Source organism: Somniosus microcephalus, chromosome 5, assembly GCF_052327205.1.
Source record: "Somniosus microcephalus isolate GS21.2 chromosome 5, FLI_Smic_1.0, whole genome shotgun sequence".
Taxonomy (NCBI): Eukaryota; Metazoa; Chordata; class Chondrichthyes; order Squaliformes; family Somniosidae; genus Somniosus; species Somniosus microcephalus.
In genome coordinates this window covers 239,550,848-239,573,921 of record NC_140991.1, presented here as the reverse complement: position 1 = coordinate 239,573,921, position 23,074 = coordinate 239,550,848, and the positions used below count along the sequence as shown (strand labels likewise).

Here is a 23,074-nt window from a genome sequence, read left to right as displayed (position 1 = left end):
CCGCAGGACGAATGCATCATGGCAGCGCCCCGGGAATCTTGTGCACACCTGCAGAAATATCTTTGTGGTTGCACACCAGCTGCACATTGATAGAGTGGAAGCCCATACAGTTTACAAATATTCCTGGTTGTTCTGGGGGTGCGCGGATTGCCATGTATGTGCAGTCAATGACACTCTGCATTGGTGAGAAGCTAGCCAAAGACGCAAACCCGAGCACCCACTCATTCTGACTGACACCATCGTAGGCGCAGTTCACATAATTACCGGCCCTGGCAAACAAGCCATCAGTCACCTGAGTTATGCATTTATGGGCCGCCGACTGGGAGATCCTGGATATGTCTCCAGCAGAGCCCTGGAAGGATCAAGAGGCAAAAATGTTGAGGGTAGTGGTCACTTTGACAGCCACTGGTAACGCGTGGCCACCAGGTCCAGTAGGGAGCAGGTCTTCTTCTAGCAGGCTGCAGATGTCTGCCACCACCTGACGTGACAGCCTGAGCCTCCTGAAGCACTGCCGTTCTCGACATGTCAAGGAAACTCAGCTTCTGTCTGTACACCTGTGTCGCGGGTAGTGCCTCCCGGGAGCTGCACCCATCTGCTGCTCCCTTTTCTGCTGTTCAGCTACAGGTCTCTCAACTGCTGACTGCTGCTGCTGGTGATGGTCATATTGCTTCTCGTCTGAGGTCCAATCTAAGGCAGCCAAGACACCACCCATCCTAATGTGATTCAGAAAACCTCCAAAGTGTAGAAAGTAAGCTCTCAGCAAAAGTACTGTGAACAAACCTTTTCCTGCTAGTAGGCAAGAAAGCAGCTGAGAGTACTGAGTATTTATTGCAGTATTTCCATGAATTTTAATTAGTACCCTCAATTGTGTTCTTGCCTTACTTCCAATAGCGAATTTCAGAAAGCCTGGGAAACCCGTGGATGAGAAATTAAACTTAAAACTGTGTTGAAATATTGCTCCAATTGATTGATTACCATATGTTAATAGACAACCCGCCTCACCAGAGAGGATTGCGTGCAACCAGGCACTTGAGGTAAACATGGAAACCGGCGGGTTGGAGCCGGCTTCTAGACATGCTCGCATTTTTGCTGGATTTAACCCCCCACCCATATACTCCTCCAGGTTAAAATTTCCCCCCAAATCAAGCAAGTCACAAACAAAATTTACTTGGTATATATTTTTCATGGGATTTTTTAAATGACAATCATTGTAAACACTTTTGGATACCACATGAATTTCCAAAAGTTTTTATTAAAGTGTAGGGCCATGCAATAAAAAACAACAAATTAGCAATCTAATATGTGAATTTGAATTCTGCATGTAGTATGTAGGTGTCGAAAACCATCAGACATTTTCAGGACCAGGAGGAATGGATGTTCACACTGCAGGCAGGTCAAGGCCATCTAGTATTTCATATTTTTTAAGTAATTTCTGAAGAAACTGAAAAATCAAAATGCCTTTAATTCAAAAAACGCAACAAACAATAAAGTCCAGTGACATAAGTGATTGCGTGAAACATTTAAAAAAATGAATTGGCTAAAATCCTTTTTGAGGGCTTTAAAAAATTATGTTCGTATCTCTTTCTTTCTTATTATCTTCTGGGACACTTACTTCACCACAGGTAATTTTAGATTTCCTTCCATAATAAAGGAAAAAAATGTACCAGGAAAAAAAAGAGCACATACTTGTATTTCCCTTCTCTTCGGCTTTCTGTCTTGGCAAAACACCAACTACAGCCAAGGGGGTGGCCAGCTATCCCAGGCTTCCACTAATGCTAATCTGAGCTAGACACTAGATAGTGCATAAAGATGACTCTCCATTTGATTTCTCTTCCCTCCCAGTGGGTTGGCATCTGGCCACCACTCATCATTTCCCCATAGTGACACGGCTCTCACAGGGAATCCAGCATGTGAACCTCCTGTCTTCACTATTTTTGAGGAAAAGGTTTTTAAGTATAAAGCTGAATTCCCTGCTTGAAACTCACGTCCACTTAAAAATGTAGAATTATAATAGAATGTTACAGCACAGATACAAGCCATTTGGCCCATCAAGTCTGTGCCAATATCTTCTCCACATGAACCACCTGGTCTACTACCACTCTCCTGCTGGCTACCCATAACCTATAACATTATTGTTATTCAAGAAACAATCAAATTCCCTTTCAGATGAGTTTACAGTCACCGATTTTACAGTCTGGTACATGTTGTCCGCACCTGTTTTTACACGCAGTAAGGACGTTGTGCAAAATTAGGTGGCAATCAGTTCCACCCGATTACCATCGCGCTTAACTTTCCCGTTGGTCCGGGGCAGAGTGTCGGGAACTCCCTTTTGAAGCAGGCTTAATTCCTTATTCAAAACAGGGCATAAAAACCCTTCACTTGATTCTGCAGTCGGGGGAGGGGCAGGGGGTACATAACTCACAGCAAGTTTAAAGAACACCTGTGAAACCTGGGTCCAAAGTTACTAGGGATAGTGCTCTCAGGCAGCAGGTCTTTTAACTTATTTTTTGATCATTTCTGGGGTTTTATTTAATTTTAGGTTTTGTGTGTTTTTTTTCCTGCTGGCTTTTAGGATTTCATGTGTTTTGTGCTAGTTGTCATTTTTTTTTAAGCTCTCTTTACTGGTGCCAATGCAGTATTGCCAACCTCACCGCCTCATAATTCAGGAGACAAACTCTTAAAAATCACGAGATTTGGTCTCGAAATCATGAGTTGCAATTTTTTTCCAAACATAAACCAATATAGATTGACAGCTGGTTTATAAACTTCATTAGTGGCTTTAATTAATCTCCAACAGGTCACAGCTCTTTACAAAAACTATATACTGCATCTGAAAATCCTTTACAATAAACCTTTTAAAAATCCTACCCGTTATCACCACCCTCCACCTGGTGCCCAACACAATGCAATCCCTGCAGCTGGCAATAAAAGGTAAGTTTTGGGGAAAATAAAAATCAGAAACACCTTCCCATGGAGGCAGGAGTTGCGATCACCCCCATACCCCACCCCCCACCCCCGCCATAGGCCGCTCCAAGCCCCCATCCTGGGACTTGCCTGAGGGCCGATGGCAAAATGCTTGGAAGAACTGCGACATATGGAATGGATTCCTTATAGGGGACCCCACAGTACAACCTGAAGGATCAAACTTTCCTCGCAAACAGTGGACAACCATCTACTGCCTCAGAACCGGTCATGGTAGATGCTGCCACCTTCTCCATAGATGGAAGATTAAAGTATCCACATCAAGCGACTGTGGAGCTCCTAATCAGACCCTGGAGCACATCATTGAGCACTGCACTCAGAGGAAATTTGCAGGCAGCCTACAAGATAGCCACGCTGTTACACCGGAAGTTTTAGCCTGGATATCTGACTTAGATATTGACATTTGATTTGCTTTGCTACTACCATACGAAAGAAGAAGCCTGAGGGCTGGTGCTGGCATTGATGTCTTTGCTCGAGCAAACTGCCCATGGAGGCGCAAACAGTATCAGCACCTCATCCAGAGTATGCAGTTGTGGCCCGAGGACAGATTTCTATCGATCCTCGGGCCTATTGCTTCCAAGGCCCACCTCCAGTGTTAAAAAAAAGTTCAGGAACCCCCGTAACACAATGAGTATTTCTTCTGTATAAAAATGAGTTATACAATTAAGCATATATATTCATTATTATTTTTGTTTTACTTACTTAATGTAACAGCAGGAAGGTGCCTGGATTCGATCCCTGGCCTATGCTGAGTTACCAGATCTGAGCTGGGGTGGCAGTAGCAATGCTACAATTGGTCTCGAAGCCAGTTTCCTCTTATCTCAATACCACCCCAACACAGGTTACGGCCTTGCTGCAGGCCCAGACGTGGCACGCACACTCTCCATTAATGGCGCCACCCTCCCCATCTCAACCACTGACCAGTTTAATGAGGAAATGCCGCTTGTCTCTTTTCAACCACGCGACCGGCTTCCAACCTACACAGGGCTGCGAGTGGCTCGGCACGAGGCATGGGAAAGAAAAGCTGAAAAAAGGCTCGCCCTCAGCCCACGCAATGCCAGACTAACTTTCCCGCCCTCAACTCAGGTTTCAAGATTAGAAGCTCTAACTAAACTCCCTCTATTTTATTAAAAGCAGTGAGTGGGCTATTGAAGCAATCAAAAAAAAACTTACTGAGATAAAAATCAGTAGATTAGAAGCCAGTGATAAGAAGGCTGCAGTACTAGAGAGGTTCAACTCACCCAACCATGTTGCAAATGGTGTCCAACAGTGCGCATGCCCAGTCTTTGTATCGGAGACTATTCCAATCGTCTCAATACACAGGGGAGACCAACGATGGGAAACCAACTCCTGGTAAGCCAATTCCTGGGAGACTACTAATGGGGCAAACCAACTCACGGAAATCTTCTTGCGGTCCCCGAGGGCCCCCATTTGAGAATAACCCCTGACCTAACCCACGTGTCCCTGTAGCCAATCATAGGAGGCGTGGCGAAGATGAATAACAGTAGGAAAAAATCGTGAATTTTCAGCATTGAAAACTGCCTGAAAAATGCTCTGTGCCTTGCTGTCAGCACCCGCAAACCTACATCAGCAGAGAAAGGTGAACTTACTTTACTTTGGCAGACACGATGCTGGTGGAGGATCGTTGTCCCGAAGAAAGCTGCACAATAAGATCCCCAGTGGCTTCACTGTCATATTTAAATACCTGACTAACCATTAAACTGGATGGTTCTTCAGAAGCACCCCACATCAGATCATGTTTTACGTGGTATTGTATGAAAGAAAGCATCCCTGGGTGAACAACAGCCAGCGCTGTCTGATTGGCTGAAGATGTCAAGATGCCACCAACCATTTCTGGAGACTCTGGTACATCTACCTGTCAATGATCATGAGGAACTGTTTTCTTAGTGTCTCGGTCAGAGAGACAGGTGCAGAGCTGTGCCATCTGCTAGGAGGACACATATAGCTACCATATAACACAGGGCTTCTACATGCAGGAACAATATCAGCTGTGACCTGAAGCTTGGCTGCACCTCCTTGCAGGCATGCTGCAATGGAGTAGCACTAATGGTCAACCTTCCTCACAAGTACCTCATGCAGCACAAAGTAGAGTTCAGCAGCTAAACAAGGGATTGTCTGCAGACTCATACCTGAACCTAGGTTCCCTTTCTCGTCGCTTATATCTGCCATGTCTTAATTCCCTGTCCTTTCAGACTTGGCTGCTAATAGCTTCAGATGCCTTTTAAAGCTTTCCAAAAGCTTTCAGAATTTTTGGCCTCTCTTTGATACCCTTTATTGGCCCTATCTTTTTAAATTTGAATTACATGCAATTTTCCTTTCCCAACACTTGTTGCTGTGAACAATTATTCAATTGAGCTTAGATCTGAGAACGGAGAATTGTTTGCACTTGACCTTGCAAGTGGGATTTGTACCAGTTCTAAATCATTTAAAACTGACTTGGATCTGAAGGCAAAAATTGGCCTACCGAACAATGGTTTGTGGCAGATTAAAACAACCATCTATGTAAAGAAATGTTTCCTAACCTCCCCCTTCATTCATTTAGTGATTATCTTAAATTTGTGTCCACTGCTACCAGTAAAACCAATCACTATTTATCTTATCATAACCTTTCATAATCTTGAAGACCTCGCATTAGATCACTCCTTAATCTTCTCAGCTCCAGTGGAAAAGAAACCTAACTTCTCAAGTACCTCTTCTTAACTCCACATCCCTAGTAACATCCTGCTGACCGATACCTAAATATAGTGGAAAAGATGCAGTATCTAAAACTATGCACAATACTCCAACTGTGGCCTAAAGTCTTGTACAAATTCAACATTATCTCCTTGCTTTTATATTCTGTCTCTAGATACAAAAAACCTAAAGATCCCATTTGCTTTTTTCATACACAGGAATACATAAAAAATACATGTAAACAGGCCATTTGGCCCAACTAGTCAGTGTCAGCATTTACCCTCTGTGCCTTATCTACTTGTGCTGCCACCTTTACTGACCTGTGTATCTGCACAGCAAAGTCCTCCTGCTCCTCTACTCCATTCAAAATTTTACCATTTAAAGCTGCATTCCTTTCCCGAATCTTAGGGTTTTTTTTTACACTCCCTCAGTGCCGGGGAGGGGGGATGAAAGAGAAGCACCATTATTTGAAAAACACCAGGAATGGGGTAACTGGACTTCATTTAAAAATCACTGATGTAAGAAATGATGCAGATTTAAAACTCGTCCAATTCAAGAGCATGGAGAGTTTATTGTGGCACATACCTTTCATTAAGGCTCTTGCTTTTCTTCCAACCTATTGAAAAGTGAGAGTATTAGCAATCATACATGAATTATAATCTCATTACTGTATCTAATTTGACCTTATGATGAATACAGTAAACATTAGGATTATAAACACAAAAGAAAAAGGATTTAACACTGTGAAATATTTCCAACAATATTTTTACTGAAGCGGTTCACATACTGTATTCAGAATAACATTACCAAAGGATTTAGCTGCAGCCAGTTTTTCCTAGAACTGTGGTAACCAGTAATGACAAATTTATGTACAGCAGTATGCATGTTTAGCATATCAGATGTTATAGATTCTGTGTAGGGCATTTATACTGGAGCAAACTTTCAGGTATTGATTAGTACCAAGATTTTCCCACATCAACAAACAAAATAAGCATTCTACACAATCAATGAAATATTTTGTTCTCCTTTTACTTGATGGTGTCTACAAATCAGGAATCTACTCAGGTTTCAGAATAGTAGTTAAAAAAAAAATAGAACTACTGCACCACCAATGAATCAGACTGCTCAACATGCAAAGCCAGATCTGAAAATGTAGTTGTTGGGTGAAGTCTTATTTAAGATGGATGAGAGAGCACAAAACAAGTTGTGGCATGCTACAAATAAACATTTTGATTGATTTTGCAGATTATTACAGATTATATTCTGCCAAGTAGGTAGTGTAATGTATATACTTTTAAGGGGGGGAACTACTTTTTACAGCTCATGTATACTGCAGTACCGGCAGTAACCACACCTGTATATAGCACTGAGTAGTAATCTGTACAGTCAGTTCCAGAATGAGCCACGTTGAGTAAACACCTGTTGTACCGTTCTCCTGCAGTCTGTGTCTTACTACTGACGGACACAACATTGGCGACGAGACAAATTCGATCCTACCTGCAACTCTGCATCACCTCCCAGGGATTCGTTCCTGGAGACCAGTAGATTGGAGGTCAAGGCCAGAGACACGGGCGTCGACCACAGGCAACCGCCCAGTCATCCAGCAGAGACTCTAGAATTGCGGGGGGAGGCTGTTGAGAGCCAGGCTTGGCTTTCCAGTTGCGGTGGTCCAGCAAAACGGGCTGGCAACAGGTAGTGCGCAGACCCTTCCCGGACAGCGGCGGGCTAGAGCCCGACCGAGCGGCACAGCAAAGGGCCGAGCAGCGTCGACGGGGGAGAGAGAGGGCAGAGCGCAGCCGGTGTTCAGGGGCCGAGCAGCGTTGAGGAGAGGGAGAGAGATGCGCAGAAACCCGCGAGGCGCCGCCATTGCCACGAGGACCGCCGAGAGCGGCGTTGGCAGCAGCGCAGGAGAAGCGCGTGAAAACTACAGGGCGCCGCCATTGCCACGAGGACCACCGAGAGCGGCGTTGGCAGCAGCGGGGGAGGAAGGAAAGCGCGGGAGACGCCATTTTAAGCCGTTTTAAACCACACCCAAAATGCCGAAGAGTGACAGTATCACCACATTTGACAATGAAGTCGAAGATTGGACTACATATGTCGAACGAATAGAGGTATACTGCAAGGCAAATGAGGTGTTAGATGACAAGAAAGCGCTGGTATTGTTAAATTTAATGGGTGCAAAGACGAAATCTAGTAACCCCAGCGAAGCCAGTGGAAAAGTGTTTTGGAGACATAGTGACGATACGACAGGAACATTTAAACCCCACACCGCTGCTGATAGCAGAAAGATTCAAGTTTCACAAACGGAACCAGCATAAGGATGAAAGCAATGCTGAATATTTAACAGAACTGCGCAAACTATCGAAACACTGCCAGTTTGGAACGGGACTGGCAGATACCTTAAGGGACAAGTTTGTGTGTGGGCTTCAAAGTGAAGGAACCCAGAAACGGCTTTTATCTGAAAAGGACCTTACGCTGGACAAGGCTTTCAGCATTGCGGTATCATATGAAGCAGCAGCACGGGGCGCTGCAGAGATACAACAGAGACCGCAAGAATATGGCACAAACGAAATGTCATACAGAACAGAGAAGTGCTATCGCTGCGGCAGAACAACACACAACCACAATGATTGCTGGTTCAAAGACAAAGTGTGCAGACAGTGTGGAAAAGTAGGACACATAGCACGAGTCTGCAGGTCGGGAAAGAAAACCAGCAATCAGAAATCTCCAAAAGAAAAGTACAAGAAGGTACATAAGGTGACAGAGAATAGTTCAGACGAACAAAAGTGTGATACCGACTCCGAAAACAGGGAGCCGAGTTGTCTGAAACTACATAATGTGATCAAAACGGAGGATCACCGAACCATTTGGGTCATTCTCAAGATAGCAGGAGTCCAGGTAAAAATGGAATTGGACACATGATCAGCCCTAACAGTCATAAGCCGACGCGCAAGAAGTGTTCCAGCAAGGACTCGGAACACTAAAAGGCATGACAGTAACAATTAAAATCAAAGAAAACGCAAGCCCAAAATTTTTTAAGCCCAGACTGGTACCCTATGCGATCCGCCCAGACGTCGAAGCAGAGCTGGAGTGTTTGGAACGTTCAGGATGATGCGCTATTATTGATGCGCTATCAATTACTCATAAAAGACTGAGAGTTAAGAGAGTAACTAAAGGCTGTTATTAACAAAAGAATGAAGGTCTGCCTCGAGTGGTCGACCGGTCCAGAAATACAAAGGGCTGGGGAGCAGTCACCTTTATACTAGGACTTGTGGGAGGAGTCAGCCGAGGCATGTCCAGGCATGTACACAGTGGAATACAAACAGTGGTTTACCACATTCACCCCTTGTTTAAAATTGAGTCCGGCGGGGTGAAGTGTATTAAAAGTTAGTGTATTGGAGTCTCTCCGGAGGTCTTGTCTGCCGCTGTGATCGGCGTGGCGACGGCAGAGGTAGTGGAGCTTCCGGCGTCGAGTCCTGCGTAGGCTGTGGCACAGGAGTGTCGTCCTCGTAGATGTCGAGCGGGTCGCGGGGCCCAGGCCTGCCGTCTGCTGGGGCTGGATATCGGATCGTGGGGGGGGGTGGTAGTGAGTAGTGGGTTACTGCGGCCCCCGAGGGTGCAAGGTCTCTTATGGAGACTGTGTCCTCCCGCCCGTCCGGGTATGCAATGTAAGCATACTGGGGGTTGGCGTGGAGGAGGTCGACCCTCTCGACCAGGGGGTCCGTTTTATGGGTCCTCACGTGTCTTCTCAGTAGGACCGGCCCTGGGGACGTCAGCCATGGCGGTAGCGATGTCCCCGATGTGGACTTCCTTGGGAAGACAAACATTTTCTCATGAGGGGTGGCGTTAGTGGCAGTGCAGAGCAGTGACCGAATAGAGTGGAGCGCATCGGGGAGCACATCCTGCCAGCGGGAGGTTGGAAGGCCCCTAGACTTTAAGGCTAGCAGGGCAGCCTTCCAAACTGTCGCATTTTCTCTTTCCACCTGTCCGTTCCCCCGGGGGTTGTAACTGGTGGTCCTGCTTGTGGCAATACCCCTAGTTAGCAGGAACTGACGGAGTTCGTTGCTCATAAACGATGAGCCCCGGTCGCTATGGATATAGCTGGGGAAACCGAACAGGGTGAAGAGGTCGTTCAGACATTTAATGACCGTGGCACTGGTCATGTCCGGGCAGGGGATGGCGAACGGGAAACGGGAGTACTCATCAATAATATTGAGGAAGTACACATTGCGGTCGGAGGAGGGGAGAGGCCCTTTAAAATCAACGCTCAGGCGCTCGAAGGGGCGAGTGGCTTTTATCAGGTGGGCCCGGTCTGGTCTATAAAAGTGTGGTTTGCACTCAGCGCAGACTTGGCAGTTCCTGGTCATGGTCCTGACCTCCTCAATAGAGTAAGGCAGGTTGCGGGCCTTGATGAAGTGGAAGAACCTGGTGACCCCCGGGTGGCAGAGGTCATTGTGGAGGGCCCGCAGTCTATCGATCTGCGCGCTGGCGCAGGTGCCATGCGATAGCACATCCGGGGGTTCATTGAGCTTCCCGGGCCGGTACAAGATCTCGTAATTGTAGGTGGAAAGTTCGATTCTCCACCTCAAGATCTTGTCATTTTTGATTTTGCCCCTCTGCTTGTTGTTAAACATGAAAGCAACTGAACGCTGGTCAGTGAACAGGGTAAATCGTTTTCCGGCCAGGTAGTGCCTCCAATGACGCACAGCCTCCACAATCGCCTGGGCCTCCTTCTCAACAGCGGAGTGTCTGGTCTCCGGGCCTTGGAGGGTTCGTGAAAAGAAGGCCACGGGTCTCCCCGCCTGATTGAGGGTAGCGGCCAGGGCAAAGTCGGACGCGCCGCTTTCCACCTGGAAGGGGATGGATTCGTCCACTGCGTGCATGGTGGCTTTGGCAATGTCCTCCTTGATACGGTGGAAGGCTAAGCGGGCCTCTGCCGTCAAGGGAAAAGAGGTGGACTTGATCAGCGGACGGGCCTTGTCCGCATAGTAGGGGACCCACTGGGCGTAATAGGAGAAAAACCCTAGGCACCTCTTCAGGGCCTTGAGGCAGTGGGAGTTCCATAAGGGGACGCATCCGGTCGGGGTCGGGGCCGATGACTCCGTGTTCCACAACACAGCCAAGGATGACGAGGCGGTTTGTGCGGAATATGCACTTCTCCTTGTTATATGTCAGGTTCAGGAGTTGGGCGGTGCGGAGGAATTTTTCGAGGTTTGCGTCATGGTCCTGCAAGTCACGGCCGCAGATGGTCACATTGTCCAGATATGGGAAAGTGGCCTGCAACGCATTTTGATCTACCATCCGGTCCATCTCCCTTTGGAAGACGGAGACCCCGTTGGTGACGCCAAGGGGAACCCTAAGGAAGTGATAGAGGCGGCCGTTTGCCTCAAAGGCGGTATACTGGCGGTCCTCAGGGCGGATAGGGAGCTGGTGGTACGCTGATTTCAGGTCAATGGTCGAGAAGACGCGGTACTGCGCGATCTGGTTGACCATATCAGCTATGCGGGGGAGTGGGTAGGCGTCCAGCAGGGTGTAGCGGTTTATTGTCTGGCTGTAGTCGATGACCAGGCGCTGCTTCTCGCCGGGCTTAACGACCACAACCTGGGCTCGCCAGGGGCTGGTGCTGCCCTCAATAATCCCTTCCTTCAGGAGCCGCTCCACTTCGGTTTTAATGAAAACCCTGTCCCCGGCACTGTATCACCTGCTCTTTGTGGCGATGGGCTTACAGTCGGGGGTGAGGTTAGCAAACAGTGGGGGGGGGGGGGGGTGACTGAGTGTGGAGAGGTTGCACCTGGTGCGCGGCGGGCAATTTGGAAGCTGCTGGCTGCGGACTGTGAGTGGGGGTAGGGGTCCACCATACGCCATCGTAACACTTTTAAGGTGGCACTGAAAATCTAACCCCAGCAGGACGGCAGCGCAGAGGTCGGGCAGGACCAGAAGTTTAAAATGATCGTACACAGTCCCGTCTACTACGAGTGTCACCATGCAGTAGCCGCCGATGTCCGCCGACTGGGACTCGGAGGCCATAGAAATCCGCTGGTGCGCAGGCAGGACTGGGAGAGAGCAACGCCGCACCGTGTCGGGGTGGATGAAGCTCTCCGTGCTCCCAGAGTCAAAAAGGCAGATTGTATCGTGACCATTTACCTTAATGTCCATTGTGGAACTGGCCAGCTGGTGCGGTCTCGCTTGGTCCAGTGTAACGGATGCCAGCGTAGGGGTCGGTGTGTCGCTGCGGGTATCAGATGAGGCGGTGTTGGGGGCCTGCTGCGTTCCGGCTGTCGTCCAAGATGGCGGCGTCCATGATCCCCATGTGGCTGGAGGCGTCCAAAATGGCTGCTGTACCGGTGGTTCGCACATGGCCGGGGAGGCCCAAGATGGCGGCCCGCATGGCCCACACGCGGCGCTGCTGGGGTTCGGGGTGGCTTTGGCCCTGCAGACGCTAGCGTAGTGTCCCTTCTTCCCGCAGCCCGAGCAGATCGCGTTTTTCGCCGGGCAGCGCGCTCTGGGGTGTTTTGCCTGGCCACAGAAGTAGCATTTCTGGCCTTGGGGCACTGCTGTCTGGCCTTGGGACACTGCTGCGGTAGTTGGGCCGTTGCTGGGGTGTGGCTGGGGTGGCACGGCGCTATGAGGCGGTCCTACCGTGTCCCAGGCTGTCATTCCCCGCGGTGTCCACGGTGCAGAGGAGTAGGCATCCATGCCCCGGTAGGCTGCATCCAATGATAGTGCGAGTTCAGAGGCCTTGTTGAGGTCGAGGTCACTCTGCTCCAACATTCGCTGTCGGGTGTAATTGGATCTGTGGCCCGCTACAAAAGCGTCCCGGATAAGTTCCTCTGTGTACACGGCGGCCTTTACATCCTTACAACCACAGGCCCGGCCAAGCACAGACAGTGCCTGAAGGTATTCCACGGTCGATTCCCCAGGTTGTTGTTTACGACTCCCCAGAAGGTGCCTGGCGTACACTTCGTTCACTGGGCGCGTGTACTGGTCCTTGAGGAGCTTGATAGCGTCCGCGTACGAGGTCGCGTCTTGGATGACCGAGTACACTCGGTGGTTCACTTTGGAGGTCAGGACATCCAGTTTGTCCTCGTCCGATTTGATTGCTGCGGAGGCGGTCAGGAATTTTTCGAAACACTTAAGCCAGTGAGTAAACTTGGTGGATGAGTCCGCCTCCCGATGATCTAAGTCCAGGCATGCTGGTGTGAGGATCTTCTCCATTATAAAAATTTTGTTAATAAAATTGATGCGCTATCAATTACTCATAAAAGACTGAGAGTTAAGAGAGTAACTAAAGGCTGTTATTAACAAAAGAATGAAGGTCTGCCTCGAGTGGTCGACCGGTCCAGAAATACAAAGGGCTGGGGAGCAGTCACCTTTATACTAGGACTTGTGGGAGGAGTCAGCCGAGGCATGTCCAGGCATGTACACAGTGGAATACAAACAGTGGTTTACCACACAGGAGTACTGTCCAAGGTAGACTGGAGCGAGTGGGCTACACCCATCATCCCGGTGATGAAAACGTCGTTGAGCAGCACGCCTGAGGAACCAAGGAAGGTTCACATCTGTGCGGACTTTAAGGTAACAGTGAACCCAGTCCTTCACACCGTACAATATCCACTTCCGCGGATTGAAGATATTTTCGCCTCACTATCTGGAGGGAAACGCTTCACTAAGATTGATCTGGCCCAGGCGTATCTGCAAATGGAGGTAGAAAAAGCATCAAAAAAAACCTCACAATCAATACCCATAAAGGTCTCTACCAATACAACCAGCTGGTATTCGGGGTAGCATCAGCTCCGGCTATTTGGCAAAGGGCAATGGAACAAGTCCTGCAAGGGATCCCAGGGACCCAGTGTTATTTGGACGACATCCTGGTCACGGGCGAAAATGACAGTGATCACCTCGCCAACCTGGAGCAGGTGCTCACTAGATTGAAGGAATATGGGCTCCGAGCTAACCGCCCCAAATGCGAGTTTTTTAAAAAACAGATCTCGTATTGTGGCCACGTTATCGATAAAGAGGGGTTACATAAGTCCCCAGAAAAGATTGAGGCAGTAGTCAAGGCTCCAGCACCGGAAAACGTGTCACAACGGAGGTCGTTCCTCGGGCTGGTAAACTACTACCATAACTTCTTGCTAAATTTGTCTACAATACTACACCCACTGAACACCCTACTGCAAACTGGGGTGCCATGGAAGTGGAGTGACGAATGTAAACGAGCTTTCCAGAAGAGCAAAATACTAATCACATCGAAAGAGGTATTGGCCCATTTCAACCCGGCACTACCAATTCGGTCGGCGTGTGATGCGTCACCCTACGGCATTGGAGCGGTGCTGTCGCACAAATTCTCGGACGGCTCAGAGAGGCCAATAGCCTTTGCGTCACGATCACTAACCTCAGCCGAGCGTAACTACGCCCAGATTGACAGGGAGGCCCTCAGCCTAGTGTGGGGAGTGAAAAAGTTCAATCACTATCTGCACGGGCAGAAATTCACCTTGCTGGCTGACCACCAGCCTCTTGTCTCCATTTTTAATCCAAAGAAGGGCGTTCCGGTGATGACTGCGCAATGACTACAAAAGATGGTCACTCTTTCTAGGGGCGCACCACTATGAGATTGAATATAAGGGCACGAAACAGCATGGAAATGCTGATGGGCTATCACGCCTGCCACTGCCTACTGCGGAGGAAGCACCAGCAGTGGATCCTGTCGAAATATTTCATTCAACTATAGTTGACTACCTACCAGTAACTAACGCTCGTATAGAACAGGAGACCTGAAATGACCCGACACTGTCTCGGGTATATGATTTGACGGTGAAGGGATGGCCAGCACATGGCGACTCACTGTTGCCAGCATTCTCGACAAGAGGAGAACAGCTGTCAGCGTGCCAGGGGACCTTGATGCGTGGATCCCGAGTGGTAATTCCACCTAAGTTAAGGGATAGAGTGCTCAATGAGCTTCATGAGGGTCATCTGGGAGGGGTAAAAATGAAAAGCATTGCCAGGGCTTATGTGTGGTGGCTGGGAACCAATAAACAAATCGAGGACCTGACCAAGAGCTGCTCAGGATGCCAGAAAGTCCAAAATGCACCACCACATGCCCCTCTACATCCATGGGAGAGGCCCTCATCTCCATGGCAACGGGTGCATATTGATTTTGCTGGTCTATTCATGGACTCAATGTTTTTAATAGCCGTGGATGCGCACTCGAAATGGCCTGAGGTCATCAAAATGTCCTCCACCACCATGGAGAAAACTATTGCAGTCCTACGGACCATTTTTGCCAGGAATGGCTTGCCAGAACAGATTTGCTCCGATAACGGACCACAGTTTGTGTCCGAAGAGTTCCGGAGGTTTATGAAGAAGAATGGGGTAAGGCAGTACACATCCGCCCCGTATCATCCAGCCACAAATGGATTGGCTGAGAGGTTCGTACAAACCTTTAAGAAGGCAATAAAGGCTATGTACAATGACAACATTCCGCTGCAGCATAAGGTGGACAATTTCCTGTTCGCCTACCGGAATGCGACACATGCAGTCACCAACCAGGCCCCGGCCATGATGTTCTTTAACTGAAGGTTAAGATCTCGCCTGGATTTGCTCAGACCAAACGTACGAAGAGATGTTGAGAGTAAGCAATTCCAGCACATCCATGAGAAGCCAACAAGGAGCTTCAATGTAGGGCAACCAGTCTTGGCCCGCGACTACCGAACAGAAAAATGGCAGCCAGGAACGATATGCACATGGCAGGGCCCACTAATGTACACAGTGGACGTTGGGGAGAACATCGTGAGACGCCATGCTGACCAGATCCTAGAGTCACAGGAACAAGTCAACCCCATGTCTCGGCCATACGTACCTGGTGAGGAACCCGACGTACAGGTCGCATCTACACCAGAAACAGTAGCATCGGAAGCTGATGACCCAACCAACGACAGGGTGCCCGAATCGCCTCCGCACCAAGAGCAAGACACTCGGGAAAGGCGCTATCCAGAAAGGATCAGGAAGCCTCCCCAAAGACTGAATATATAAATGGACTATTTTCAGCTAACGTTGTATGTTAAAAGTGTTAATTGTAATTAGTTTGATATTTAATTGTTAAATGAGTGTTATGGTACTGTTAATCTAAAAGGGGAGGAATTGTAATGTATATACCTTTAAGGGAGGGAACTACTTTTTACAGCTCATGTATACTGCAGTACCGGCAGTAACCACACCTGTATATAGCACTGAGTAGTAATCTGTACAGTCAGTTCCAGAGTGAGCCACGTTGAGTAAACACCTGTTGTACCATTCTCCTGCAGTCTGTGTCTTACTACTGACGGGCACAACAGGTAGAAGCAAAAAAATAGCTATTGGTCCATCCGAAAGCACTTCCTAGGGAGTCTCCACTTCAAATTCCTCTCCCATCTACCCAATGCAATTTTAACAAAAATCAGGGTGTATATAACGGACAGCCAATCCGAAGCGGTCCATTTACACTATCGCCAAAAAGGTAAAATTACTCCCTTATGCTCGTTATTCCAGTACTTTATCAAACTTTTCTGTGTGGAGTCTCCAGCAAATACTAATACACTCCTGGTAACCCCCTGAAAATATTAACGCACCCCTCGGGATCCCCTGTCCTAAATTCTGAAAGACAGTGTCAGTTACACAATGGAAAAGGGTTATTGCTGCAGAAAGTACACACACACTCAAGACACTGTGCTCACAATGCCTGGCCCCTGATGGACAGAAATCTAATGAGCTGTCAAACTCTTTGGGATCCCCAACAGGGTTCACAGTTCTTCATTTAAAGGCCTATGCATTATTCTCCATATTCTAATTTCTTAGTATGTATTAGAACTAGATGCCAATAATTAGTGACATTATTAATATAATAATCTGCAAGGCTAATCAAATTGTAACATTCACTGAACATTCCTTCTGGTGTCTCTTAGCCACATATTAAATGTCCACAAGAAATACATTTCCTTTTGGAGTTATTTCACAAGCAGTCTGAGTCACTAGAAGATGAGCAAACACATAACAGAAGTGCCAAACAATATCAAATACTTCTTAGAGTTCAATTACTCCATACAGTAGTAAAACTCCCATTTTAGAGTATGTGTTACTGGTTTTCTCTTACAACCAATTCAATGAATCAAGTAAGGCAATTGTTATTCTACTTTGGGCTAAAATGGCCCCATAGATTTCATTCTTCACATCCTACAGTATTTACACATATTTGCACACCCACAGTATAAATTGTGACAAAGGTTTATAATATCAGCATATCTGCTTTAAATGGCCATATGAAGAATGGTGCAAGGAACATTACAAAGAAATCTGTTTCTGCTTTATGAATGTCACTCTGAGTATCATTATTCTGGTTTGGAGATAGAGGTAAGCACTTACATGAAATTGGTTGTACAGAGAATAACAGATGCCCAGGAGCAAATACAAAGTAGTTATTTAAATCAAGAGATTAAGGGTGCCAAATAACAGGAATAAAGCTCAAGCAGTTTGTAACTTATCTGAACCCTAAAATCAGAATATAGTCTTTACATTACATGTATCTTTATATATTAAAAAATGGTTTACGTAAACATATACCTTGGGAGCTTAAGAGTGCCGACTTTATTCAGTTTTAGTAAAAAAATACCAGCAGCAGGTGTCATAAGCTTATGCACTGCATGTAATTGGGTACGATGACATTCACTATAAAGGATTACTGATCATGACATAATCATGCTAAGTTTACCAGTCATAATCCATAGTTATCCATATGCACTTATTATCAAAAAACGAACTTGCGTATTTTTATTTAAGCTTAAAGAAATGAATTTAGTTACACAGTTTAGGGAATTTATAAAATTACCATCACTAAGCACACCAAAGTACTTGATCACAAAATGAAAGGCTTCCCGTGATGTAACGATATATATATATATATATATAAATAAATATATTTTGAAAACAATTAAAATAGTGACAACCTTTTTTTAAAAGCACATAACAAGATCCTAACTGAACCTATTAGGAAGAATAATAAGCAATGCTGTTTTGTTAGGTCTAGGAGACAATCAGTACCAGGCTGCAACAGTCAGATTCTATTTATAAGCATGCATAATTATAATAGAAATATAAAACAAAAATAACGTAACAGCTCTGCTTAGCTTTTTACACTATATTAATCAGAGATTAAAGTGTCATTACCCAAATAGCTGGTTATCAGGTACCAAAGATTTGTTTTGACATTGTTTCCTGCTGCCCAGCCCCCTCCCCAAACGCTGGAAAAATGAATCGCAGGAATCTACACAAGTTGTACTAGGCTTAGTTGCAATAAGTATATATTATAAAATTACTCAGAAAAGTGAAACTATGTCAGATTACTTTATTTCAGCAACTTTCACCACTCCAATTTTTTTAAAAAGCAGGGGGTTCTAAACATTATATATATTTTTAATCTGTATGAATGTTTTCAGGTACAATTTGTAAGCAAATGACAAAAATATTTTTCACATCACAATAGTACCAGTTACATCAGAAAACAGTGTGTTGACATAGATGTCCTGGTGTAAAAAATAAACTACGGCTCCTCTGGGCGCTTCCTTCCTCATAAATGTGATGCTCCTCTTTTGAGTTGCAATTTTCTAGTCTTTTTCCAGAGTTTATTTTTGAACAGAAACAAATTTCCCCAAATCTTGGTTCCACCCTCTTTTTTTACACTATCAAAAACTTTGTTTTAAGAGTTTAAGATTGTTGCCTGGGACACAAAGGTCAAAAACGTGATCAAGTTCCAGTTTAACGCCTGCTATTGTCAGGTCAAGGCCAGCAGAAATGTACTTAGAATTCCGATGTACCAGTCAATACAGATTGATACTCAAAATGAGAGTACAGAAATAAATCTATGTGATTGTTGTACCGATACGAGTACTAATGTAAAGAAAAATATTACAGTATCCAGCTAAATACAGAAAAATTTGTATTATAGCACATGAACAGAGAGCTTTAAAAAAAGTCTGTCGTTTTATTGTAGGCACTAACAACCAAGAAAAATAACTAATCCATCAGGCAATTTTTTGTTTAGTTTACAGAGTATTTCAGAAGGTCTTTCAAAATAACTAGAATATTTGATGCAAAAATATGGGACACTTTGAAATACATGCCTGGAATTTCCTGCATATTAGCACCCAGACGCGCGCAAAGCAAATACACAGCCTAAAAGACAGCAGAATTTGAGGTGTGAGTTGCGAGCTCAAGTACAATGCGCCCATTACATTACAACAGTGGCCACACTTCAAAAGTACTTCATTGGCTGTAAAGTGCTTTGGGACGTTCTGAGATCGTGAAAGGCGCTATATAAATGTAAGTTTTTCTTTTTGTCCCAAATTGCCTCGATTTTCTACAATCGTCTATCGATCCCTCTGTCCAAACGCATCTCCGCCCATAAAACTGGATCCACCCCCAAGTTAAGAGTCTTGTACATGAGTTTACGCTGATTTATGCCCATTTTTGTGTTTGGGTGTATTCTACTCTAGGAAATTTGAGTGTAATTTAACATCGACAGAATGGGCGTGATTTTGGGTGCAACTTCTGGTTGCGCCCACGCAAGAAATTCTAGGCTACAATGTTTAAACTAGGCAAGTATTTTACTTTCAAAACTATTTTTCTGGAGCCATGTGATGTGGCACGTAAAAACTGTATTAACTGTTTATTTTTCCAGGGCTTAGTGGATAAAATGAGGCTGTTGGTTGTGGCATTTAACATTAGCCTTCTCTGACTTCTAAATAAAGGTGATCCATGAATTGTCGATATTGGACGACTCCTTCTACTTGTGAGCCTTGGTATTGCAATTTGTAACGGCTGTTACTAGCGACACTTGTTATCTCGTCTTCCTTACCTTTCGTGACGAACAAAATCAAAGCCTTTACATTTTCCATAACAACCAACAAAAGGAAGCCCAAAGCAACAAGGGAATATAACCTCCAAGGCGTTAAAGCTAGAAACCTGGGAAAACACAGGGGCAGGGGAGAGAGAGGGATTAAAAATACAGCAACCGTCATTTCAAATCAGACATCACCTAAGACCCACCCAATGTATTGGTTATTTTATTGCTTTCAAGTGTACGCTGCTCAATCGAGCTTTTATTTCTCAATATTTAATCCTGAGAATATAGTAGATCGAGCTGCCCGTTATAAACAACAATATAACCATTAGAATTATGGGTGTATATTGCCACAAAACTCGAAACTATTCGTCACTTAGAAACACGGCATAATGGTTCCCACTGAACATTTGAATATTGTTTCGGCTGTTTACGCAACTCGTGTGTTTGTTCCTCTTTATTTGTGAATAATAATCCAATCAGCAATGTCATATTGAGATGTATCATCCAAAGTGAGCCATAATCATAGAAATACATTTTACCGTGAGGAGGAGATATTTAAAATCGTGCACTCAACCCGACTGTAAAACGAAAGTATACGACAGGCCTACAGTACAACACAAAACAGTGACCCTGGACGCTGCGGCCACAAGCCCCTTGTCAAGTGGAACAAGTCTCAGGAGCCAGCCTCATTTGTCATTCAACAAAGCTGATGTAATGCTGCATCGGATGCAAGTCAAATTCAGTTACAAAAATAAGCCAAAAGCTTGTGTAAACGGACTGTAAAGTAAGCTATGCCCAAGCTTGTCTCGGTCGCCTGTGCGCCCTGGCTGTTAAATATAAATGCTTTCTCACATAATCCTATTTTTTTGGAAGACTATACTCGTTACCCAGCTTGCCCTTACCAGAAGAGAGCGTTGCAGCAGATGAACATTGCAATGCTGTAGCCCGGTCTGTGCCAGGTTAGAGCGGTCTCCATGTAATTCAGCAGGCAGCGCCAGGCAGAGTCTGAATCAGCCGAGCCCGGCTCATGGTCGCCCTGAACGCGGAGCTCCGACTCCTCCAGGCCGACCTCCGGACTGGGATGGCCAGAGCCCGCGGCCGCCTTCTCCGGCTGCCCGTCACTGGTGCCCAGCGACCACCACATCCCCGCACTCGCCATCTTTTGTTTTCCCAATGTGTTTACTTGTGCTGCTTCTTGCGCCCTGACGTAGTTAACCACTGTTGGGGGTTTGGTCCTCCTGTGTGTTACGCGATGACGTCATTGTCGGGAGGGGAAGGTTGCAAACTGACTTTTTATTGGCGGGAGGAGGGCAGAGCAACTAACGTCATGGGAAGGGGTGGCGAGTGACTGACGTCACTACTGGGGCAATGGTCAATTGACATCATGTTTTTCAAAGTGACGACTTAACTGAGAGATCTGGTGGGATGGGGATATTCACTTAATATAATCTACAGTTACTAATTACTCATTAATAGATTTCTCATGTCATTGGCTCACAGTGAGTTGGCTGCCCCCGTGAAATTTGTCTGTGTCTCTTTCACTAAGTCTTCTCCCCATTTCTCTCCAGGCAGAATTTTCTGAGGTCCGAGACTTGGAAACAGTGATGGCTTATTGGATAATTAGAGATGCACTACCTGCAATTTTCTATCCATTGGCATTAATGATGCAATAAGCCCTGTGTGTACCAGGCCCCACTGATGGCACTAGGGCATCTGAAAAATCTGCCCCATCTCTCTGCACCCCCTTCAAAGTCTCTCTCTCTGTCACTTCCTCCAGTCTCTTTGTTGCCCCATTTCTATCTCTTTACTGTGGCTCAGTGGTAGCACTCTCACCTCTGAGTCAGAAGATTGTGGGTTCATAGTACCACCCCAGGGACTTTGAGCACATAATCTAGGCTGACACTCCAGTGCAGTGCTGAGGAAATGCTGTATAGTCGGAGGTGCTGTCTTTTGGATGAGACCTTAAACCGAGGCCCCATCTGCCCTTTTGGGTGGATGTAAAAGATCCCATCGCACTATTTCAAAGAAGAGAAGGGGCTTTCTCCCCAGTGTTCTGGTCGATATTTATGCTTCAGCCAACATCACCAAATCAGATTACCTGGTCATTATCATATTGCTGTGTGGGACCTTGCTGTGTGCAAATTGGCTGCCACGGTTCCTACATTCAACAGTGATGACACAGCAAACGTACTTTATTGATTGTAAAGCGCTTTGGGATATTATGAGGTTGTAAAAGGTGCTATATAAATGCAAGTCTTTATGTTGCAAAAGTGAAATGAAATGCTGTTAGCTGGCCATGGCCAGGAACCCAGCCTGTGGCTATGGCCAATGAGCCACAAAAATTGGTTTTGTTGGCTGGTCAATTAAAAAAAAATTGTCCCAGCCCACAGCTGGGATTCTCAGGGGAAAACTTTTTTAAAAAACGTAATTTTGTTTGGCTGGTCAGCTGAAAAATATATATAAATGGCTGGGCAGTAAGAAGTGGAGGAGGAGGAAGAGCAGCATAAAGAGGAGGAAGAGCAGGAGCAGCATCAACCACCAGGCTCCCTAGCTGCCAGAGCTCTTAGAGAACAACAGATACAACAGCGCCTAACATGAACCATCCCTCCCCTCCCCAATACAGAAACAGTCCTGCCATCCTTATAGCCACTGTCTTCACAACTACTATTGGATTGCCTTCCTGCAATCCAGCCTTATGGGTTTTGCCCTCACTTCAGTACAAATATTAGCACCAACATGAAATCGAGAATAAAAAATGTTACTTCAACAACTCAGTTCATATTTATAAAACAGTCACCTTGCTGAATTGAGAATCAACCTTGTTCAAATCCTTATGGCCTGTCTTCTGTGCTTGTTTACCTATCCTAGAGCTCCTATGAAGTGTACCCCTGTGGCTACAGCTTGAGAGGTGGAAAGCTAATGAGCTTCCATTGAGGACACTTCAGATGGCCTTGTAGGGTGATCCTTAGTAACTCTGGACCTTGAGGGCCTAGCTACAGACTGCAGCATTTTGGCCGGGGCAGTATGGCCCTACTGGTTATTTAGTTTATATTGCCTTTCCTCATTCTTCCTTAACACTTACATATAAATGTAAGTTGTTTTTGCTGTTGTCACATTGTATACCAAGAATGTGCCTTAGGTAAGTCATTTGTGATACTTCAGATTGAAACATGTCCAGCAGAGTGAGTTGCTACATTGTGCAAGTACAGGTGGTGATTAACAACTTAGCCAATTACTTGCCTTATAGTTAAGGTCAAGATTTATCAAATTTAGAGACTTTGCATACAAAAGGAGATGTCAATTTCATACTCTCTCAAAAGAGAATTTTTCATTTAAAAATAAAATCATGGGGGGAAAATTTTGTCTCCTTAGCACCTCCCGTTAGTGCCAGTAGATGGCGCCACTGGGGCGCTAGACCACTATCGCCAGGGCGAGGTGAATCCAGCGCCGCAGGCCAAATCCGCACCCCCGCCCCCCACCCCCCGTAAGAGCTGTCAGTAAGAGTTATCGCCAGAACATCAACACCAG

The 23,074-nt window shown here is 46.0% G+C and overlaps 1 protein-coding gene across 3 annotated transcripts in view; it reads right to left on the bottom strand.

Annotated features, from left to right (window-relative positions):
• LOC147117620 (reticulophagy regulator 1-like) overlaps nt 1-20,814 on the bottom strand; it is a 158,342-nt gene extending 137,528 nt beyond the window's left edge. The window contains exons 1-3 of one of the 3 annotated variants that reach the window (XM_085988753.1): nt 20,449-20,814; nt 19,559-19,665; nt 6,262-6,292 (exon numbers count right to left, since the gene is read on the bottom strand). In XM_085988753.1, coding sequence (XP_085844879.1) covers nt 6,262-6,292; nt 19,559-19,665; nt 20,449-20,705 — 395 coding nt within the window. In that variant the 5' untranslated portion in view covers nt 20,706-20,814. The remainder of the gene's footprint in view (nt 1-6,261; nt 6,293-19,558; nt 19,666-20,448) is intronic. The other 2 variants (XM_085988752.1, XM_085988754.1) reach the window with 2 other exon arrangements.
• Between the last annotated feature and the right edge of the window lie 2,260 nt (nt 20,815-23,074).